The sequence below is a fragment of the Culex pipiens genome, chromosome 1 (genome assembly GCF_016801865.2).
Source record: "Culex pipiens pallens isolate TS chromosome 1, TS_CPP_V2, whole genome shotgun sequence".
NCBI lineage: Eukaryota > Metazoa > Arthropoda > Insecta > Diptera > Culicidae > Culex > Culex pipiens.
In genome coordinates, this window is record NC_068937.1 from 125,168,249 (window position 1) to 125,176,262 (window position 8,014).

At 39.4% G+C, this 8,014-nt stretch overlaps 2 protein-coding genes across 2 annotated transcripts in view; both read left to right on the forward strand.

Moving 5' to 3' along the window:
* LOC120414268 (uncharacterized) overlaps positions 1–8,014 on the forward strand; it is a 63,976-nt gene that overhangs the window by 35,867 nt on the left and 20,095 nt on the right. The window lies entirely within an intron of this gene.
* LOC120414266 (histone H2A-like) lies at positions 683–1,746 on the forward strand. The gene has a single exon (XM_039575386.2). The coding sequence runs from the start codon at positions 1,000–1,002 to the stop codon at positions 1,402–1,404; it is 405 nt and encodes a 134-aa protein (XP_039431320.2). The 5' UTR covers positions 683–999; the 3' UTR covers positions 1,405–1,746.

An 8,014-nucleotide genomic window follows, 5' to 3' on the forward strand; every position in this document is an offset into this window, starting at 1 on the left:
CGACCATCTCGTATGGGCGTGTCCAGATCACCATGTTCACAGAATTAAGCTGAAAGATACCCTCAGGGCCCGAGGAAGACCACCAGAAATCCCGATGCGAGACGCGTTATCTCAACTAGACCTTGATGTTCTCTATCCGATCTATCAGTTCCTCTTAGATTCCAAAATATCCATTTAGTTTTTCTTCAGTTAGTTTTCCTTCAGTTAGTTTTCCTTCAGTTAGTTTTCCTTCTGTTAGTATAACTTGCCTTCGCACAAAGCCGTCGTTTCTGGTTTGCACCGGAAGCAAAGCAAGAACGCCCCAGCAGCTGGACACCGAGTTGCGGCTGAGGACAAAAGCAAAGGCCAGCAGAGCCAACCAAGACCCCTACACAATCCCCCTTCCCTTCCCACGCCTTGTCTTTAACATCAATCCCTTCCCAACTAACCCCGAGTAGGCCGCGGGTAATCGGCTCCCCTCCCACTAACATTTACACACAAGATCCTCTGTAATTATTAAGTCAAATGTAATTACAAAAGCCGACTCGGTCCCAACCAGGTCCCAGTACCGAAAAGGACCTAATAAAAATAATTTTATGAAAAAAAAAAAAAACGTTCCAAAGTGCTCCTTGCGGCGAGGTTTCCGCTTCTTCAGCTTGTCCGCTCCTCCTCTTACGATGGCCGAGGCGCTGCTCTTGCACCTTACCGATCTTTTTGTCCAGAAAGGCCGAGACGGCAGCAGACATTTCCACAACAAACTTGATCCGACGTGTCTTGCTTGGAGGTCCAACGAGAAATGATGCAAATTATGACAGAGGGCACTGGTTTTGTGCGCAAAGCGCATCAACGCATGCTCCGCCCCTTTTGATCGCTTTGCCGTTTCTACGACATTCGCCACCACGATCTCTTCTCTGCACGAAATGTCAAAGTATAAAAAAGACGTATTTCGTAAATAGCGCCCATTTCACGTTTGACAGTCAACGAAGTATCATATCTCTTCAACCAACCAACCAACCCAAGATGTCTGGACGCGGCACAGGAGGAAAGCTGAAGGTGAAGAAGCAGACGCGGTCGTCGCGAGCTGGGCTGCAGTTCCCCGTCGGACGGATCAACCGATACCTACGGAAAGGCAACTATGCCGATCGCATCAGTGCCGGTGCCCCGGTCTATCTGGCTGCCGTGCTGGAATATCTGACTGCAGAAGTTCTCGAGCTGGGTGGAAACGCTTCACGGGACAACAAGAAGACTCGGATCACCCCACGCCATCTGCAGCTGGCCATCCGGATTGACGAGGAGTTGAACCGGCTTATGCTCGGGGTCACGATTTCGAAGGGCGGCGTTTTGCCAAACATTCATGCCGTCCTGCTGCCGAAGAAAACCCAGGAAAAGCGGAACCAGGAGGAATCATTGGCGAAAGCGAATTAAATTCTGACAGTGCGTCGTTAACAAACCAAACCGTCCTTTTCAGGACGAACAACATTTTCACGAAAGAGTTACTCTACAATCAGTTCCTTTTATATCAGCAAATTCCGTAGCCAATTTATCCCCTTGTGGCCAATTCGCAGCCCTGCCCTGCCCCAGTTGATAAATGCTTTTGCGCCCGTTCAAATTTTGCGAATTGCGAATGGAATTGCGTTTAAACTCGCGGAATTGCAACCACAGTGGCCACTTCGCCACCACCACAAAAAAACCCGCTTCACACTCCCGACCGACCTGGCGGAACTGCTTCCTTCGAAAAGCAACCACCACTAAAACGCGCAACGTGGAATTGCCACAACGTCAGGCAACTTAAAAAAAAAAAACTTCCGCGTAACTTTTTAAGCGGGAACGCATTGACAGATCCGCCGACGCCTACTAGATGCAGATGCAATTATCTGTACATCCAAAATTTGGTTTTCGAACCTACAGACATTGCGGTTGTTGCGACGCATCCTGGTGGCGAGTAGAAACATTACTACGGCATGCGTGAGCGTTCGTTTATTACGTAACTCATTTAACATTTCTAGAAACCAAGCATTAGAAGCAAATAGCAAGCGAGTACTTCACGCAGTATAACAATGGCCTATCTACAATCACTTAGCTTAGAATAGTTAAGTAAAGTAAAACGGCCGTCATCTACAATCAACTTAGAAAATTTGCTGGGCTGATATACGTTGCTATGCAGTTGTTGCAAAATATGGTAAAATAGCAATAATTGTCAAACGACGGGTACTTTGTTTACAATTCGCCCACTCGAAAATATTTTTCTGATGTTGGTTAGTATGTGTACTAACCCCATGCGAAATTTGAGCAAGATTCTATGTGGCCAAAAATTCTGAAAAATCGTCAAAGTTGGCAACTTTGCCAAAATATGGGAAAATAGTAATATTTGTCAAACGGCGGGTACTTTGTTTACAATTCGCCCACTCGAAAATATTTTTCTGATGTTGGTTAGTATGTGTACTAACCCCATGCAAAATTTGAGCAAGATTCTGTGTGGCCAAAAATTCTGAAAAATCGTCAAAGTTGGCAACTTTGCCAAAATATGGGAAAATAGTAATATTTGTCAAACGGCGGGTACTTTGTTTACAATTCGCCCACTCGAAAATATTTTTCTGATGTTGGTTAGTATGTGTACTAACCCCATGCGAAATTTGAGCAAGATTCTATGTGGCCAAAAATTCTGAAAAATCGTCAAAGTTGGCAACTTTGCCAAAATATGGGAAAATAGTAATATTTGTCAAACGGCGGGTACTTTGTTTACAATTCGCCCACTCGAAAATATTTTTCTGATGTTGGTTAGTATGTGTACTAACTCCATGCGAAATTTGAGCAAGATTCTGTGTGGCCAAAAATTCTGAAAAATCGTCAAAGTTGGCAACTTTGCCAAAATATGGGAAAATCGTAATATTTGTCAAACGGCGGGTACTTTGTTTACAATTCGCCCACTCGAAAATATTTTTCTGATGTTGGTTAGTATGTGTACTAACCCCATGCGAAATTTGAGCAAGATTCTGTGTGGCCAAAAATTCTGAAAAATCGTCAAAGTTGGCAACTTTGCCAAAATATGGGAAAATAGTAATATTTGTCAAACGCCGGGTACTTTGTTTACAATTCGCCCACTCGAAAATATTTTTCTGATGTTGGTTAGTATGTGTACTAACCCCATGCGAAATTTGAGCAAGATTCTATGTGGCCAAAAATTCTGAAAAATCGTCAAAGTTGGCAACTTTGCCAAAATATGGGAAAATAGTAATATTTGTCAAACGCCGGGTACTTTGTTTACAATTCGCCCACTCGAAAATATTTTTCTGATGTTGGTTAGTATGTGTACAAACTCCATGCGAAATTTGAGCAAGATTCTGTGTGGCCAAAAATTCTGAAAAATCGTCAAAGTTGGCAACTTTGCCAAAATATGGGAAAATAGCAATATTTGTCAAACGGCGGGTACTTTGTTTACAATTCGCCCACTCGAAAATATTTTTCTGATGTTGGTTAGTATGTGTACTAACCCCATGCGAAATTTGAGCAAGATTCTATGTGGCCAAAAATTCTGAAAAATCGTCAAAGTTGGCAACTTTGCCAAAATATGGGAAAATAGTAATATTTGTCAAACGCCGGGTACTTTGTTTACAATTCGCCCACTCGAAAATATTTTTCTGATGTTGGTTAGTATGTGTACTAACCCCATGCGAAATTTGAGCAAGATTCTATGAGGCCAAAAATTCTGAAAAATCGTCAAAGTTGGCAACTTTGCCAAAATATGGGAAAATCGTAATATTTGTCAAACGGCGGGTACTTTGTTTACAATTCGCCCACTCGAAAATATTTTTCTGATGTTGGTTAGTATGTGTACTAACCCCATGCGAAATTTGAGCAAGATTCTATGTGGCCAAAAATTCTGAAAAATCGTCAAAGTTGGCAACTTTGCCAAAATATGGGAAAATAGTAATATTTGTCAAACGCCGGGTACTTTGTTTACAATTCGCCCACTCGAAAATATTTTTCTGATGTTGGTTAGTATGTGTACTAACCCCATGCGAAATTTGAGCAAGATTCTGTGTGGCCAAAAATTCTGAAAAATCGTCAAAGTTGGCAACTTTGCCAAAATATGGGAAAATAGTAATATTTGTCAAACGGCGGGTACTTTGTTTACAATTCGCCCACTCGAAAATATTTTTCTGATGTTGGTTAGTATGTGTACTAACCCCATGCGAAATTTGAGCAAGATTCTATGTGGCCAAAAATTCTGAAAAATCGTCAAAGTTGGCAACTTTGCCAAAATATGGGAAAATAGTAATATTTGTCAAACGGCGGGTACTTTGTTTACAATTCGCCCATTCGAAAATATTTTTCTGATGTTGGTTAGTATGTGTACTAACTCCATGCGAAATTTGAGCAAGATTCTGTGTGGCCAAAAATTCTGAAAAATCGTCAAAGTTGGCAACTTTGCCAAAATATGGGAAAATAGTAATATTTGTCAAACGCCGGGTACTTTGTTTACAATTCGCCCACTCGAAAATATTTTTCTGATGTTGGTTAGTATGTGTACTAACCCCATGCGAAATTTGAGCAAGATTCTGTGTGGCCAAAAATTCTGAAAAATCGTCAAAGTTGGCAACTTTGCCAAAATATGGGAAAATAGTAATATTTGTCAAACGCCGGGTACTTTGTTTACAATTCGCCCACTCGAAAATATTTTTCTGATGTTGGTTAGTATGTGTACTAACCCCATGCGAAATTTGAGCAAGATTCTATGTGGCCAAAAATTCTGAAAAATCGTCAAAGTTGGCAACTTTGCCAAAATATGGGAAAATCGTAATATTTGTCAAACGGCGGGTACTTTGTTTACAATTCGCCCACTCGAAAATATTTTTCTGATGTTGGTTAGTATGTGTACTAACCCCATGCGAAATTTGAGCAAGATTCTATGGGGCCAAAAATTCTGAAAAATCGTCAAAGTTGGCAACTTTGCCAAAATATGGGAAAATAGTAATATTTGTCAAACGCCGGGTACTTTGTTTACAATTCGCCCACTCGAAAATATTTTTCTGATGTTGGTTAGTATGTGTACTAACTCCATGCGAAATTTGAGCAAGATTCTGTGTGGCCAAAAATTCTGAAAAATCGTCAAAGTTGGCAACTTTGCCAAAATATGGGAAAATAGTAATATTTGTCAAACGCCGGGTACTTTGTTTACAATTCGCCCACTCGAAAATATTTTTCTGATGTTGGTTAGTATGTGTACTATCTCCATGCGAAATTTGAGCAAGATTCTATGTGGCCAAAAATTCTGAAAAATCGTCAAAGTTGGCAACTTTGCCAAAATATGGGAAAATAGTAATATTTGTCAAACGCCGGGTACTTTGTTTACAATTCGCCCACTCGAAAATATTTTTCTGATGTTGGTTAGTATGTGTACTAACCCCATGCGAAATTTGAGCAAGATTCTATGTGGCCAAAAATTCTGAAAAATCGTCAAAGTTGGCAACTTTGCCAAAATATGGGAAAATAGTAATATTTGTCAAACGGCGGGTACTTTGTTTACAATTCGCCCACTCGAAAATATTTTTCTGATGTTGGTTAGTATGTGTACTAACCCCATGCAAAATTTGAGCAAGATTCTGTGTGGCCAAAAATTCTGAAAAATCGTCAAAGTTGGCAACTTTGCCAAAATATGGGAAAATAGTAATATTTGTCAAACGGCGGGTACTTTGTTTACAATTCGCCCACTCGAAAATATTTTTCTGATGTTGGTTAGTATGTGTACTAACCCCATGCGAAATTTGAGCAAGATTCTATGTGGCCAAAAATTCTGAAAAATCGTCAAAGTTGGCAACTTTGCCAAAATATGGGAAAATCGTAATATTTGTCAAACGGCGGGTACTTTGTTTACAATTCGCCCACTCGAAAATATTTTTCTGATGTTGGTTAGTATGTGTACTAACCCCATGCGAAATTTGAGCAAGATTCTATGTGGCCAAAAATTCTGAAAAATCGTCAAAGTTGGCAACTTTGCCAAAATATGGGAAAATAGTAATATTTGTCAAACGGCGGGTACTTTGTTTACAATTCGCCCACTCGAAAATATTTTTCTGATGTTGGTTAGTATGTGTACTAACTCCATGCGAAATTTGAGCAAGATTCTGTGTGGCCAAAAATTCTGAAAAATCGTCAAAGTTGGCAACTTTGCCAAAATATGGGAAAATAGTAATATTTGTCAAACGGCGGGTACTTTGTTTACAATTCGCCCACTCGAAAATATTTTTCTGATGTTCGTTAGTATGTGTACTAACCTCATGCGAAATTTGAGCAAGATTCTGTGTGGCCAAAAATTCTGAAAAATCGTCAAAGTTGGGAACTTTGCCAAAATATGGTAAAATAGCAATATTTGTCAAACGGCGGGTATTTGTTTACAATTCGCCACTCGAAAATATTTTTCTGATGTTGGTTAGTATGTGTACAAACTCCATGCGAAATTTGAGCAAGATTCTGTGTGGCCAAAAATTCTGAAAAATCGCCAAAGTTGGCAACTTTGCCAAAATATGGTAAAATAGCAATATTTGTCAAACGGCGGGTACTTTGTTTACAATTCGCCCACTCGAAAATATTTTTCTGATGTTGGTTAGTATGTGTACAAACTCCATGCGAAATTTGAGCAAGATTCTGTGTGGCCAAAAATTCTGAAAAATCGTCAAAGTTGGCAACTTTGCCAAAATATGGGAAAATAGTAATATTTGTCAAACGCCGGGTACTTTGTTTACAATTCGCCCACTCGAAAATATTTTTCTGATGTTGGTTAGTATGTGTACTAACTCCATGCGAAATTTGAGCAAGATTCTGTGTGGCCAAAAATTCTGAAAAATCGTCAAAGTTGGCAACTTTGCCAAAATATGGGAAAATCGTAATATTTGTCAAACAACGGGTCCTTTGTTTACAATTCGCCTACTCGAAAATATTTTTCTGATGTTGGTTAGTATGTGTACAAACTCCATGCGAAATTTGAGCAAGATTCTGTGTGGCCAAAAATTGGCAACTTTGCCAAAATATGGTAAAATAGTTACATTTCTTGAACGCAGGTAGGTTATTTGTTTTCAAATCTTCCGGTCAAACTTAATTTTATCATTTTGCTTCGATGGATTGACGTTTAAATCAGATTTGAGCGTTTACATTGTCGCATGGGTCGTTTTAAAAAGAACCGACTGGGATAGATAGTTTTTTTTATATAAGATTTCAAATAATAACGATAGATATTTTTTTTTCTATTACAACGTAAAAGATACTATACTATATTTAACTCAAGGGATCGAAATTGCACAAATTGTTCATTTATTTGCTTCCGCTTGGATGGAAATTCTATATCAGTTAGTTCCGCTATTCACCACTAGGGCCAGTGGCGCTGGTGGCAGTTTGGAGAAAAACGGCGCATCCCCAAAACGGCGGAGTTCATGAGGGTCATTTCCGAGTGGACCATCGTCGAGGATCAAGATCTGAAAATGCAAAGATTGTAAATTTTAGAGAAAATCGGGAAACATTTGTTGAACCTCTTGGAGGGCAACCTGGCAACGCCCCGTGGAAATTCCTTTTACTGCTCCTTGGTGTCTGGTTCCTCTCCGACACGGCACGCCACAAATAATTCTGTAAAACTAAAAAATTAGAAATATTATAAATAAAATATTCCTTTTATCAAACTCACCAAAACATTTCTGGAGTTTTTTTTGAAAAGGTCCTATAAACAAAATTTCAATTTTTTGCTTTTTGGGTGTTTTTAGAACCGCCTTGAGTCAGGGGTATTCAAAAACACCCAAAAAGCAAAAAATGAAAATTTTGTTGATAGGACCTTTTCAAAAAAAACTCCAGATTTGTGAAAACGCTAAGTCCAAAACTGACACTTCTCAGATTTCGGCAAAGTTGCCAAGCAAAATGAAGTTCGGTTCAGTGATCTCGAATTTGACAAATAAAATCAAAACAAACCCATCTCAAAATTGACATCGCTGAACCGAACTTCATTTTGATTGAACGAACTTAAAAATTGAGTTCCCCCAGTAAGCGTGTA

What these genes read in the sequence shown, in the direction of transcription:
- LOC120414266 (XM_039575386.2), top strand. Translation starts at nt 1,000, where the DNA reads ATGTCTGGACGCGGCACAGGAGGAAAGCTGAAGGTGAAGAAGCAGACG.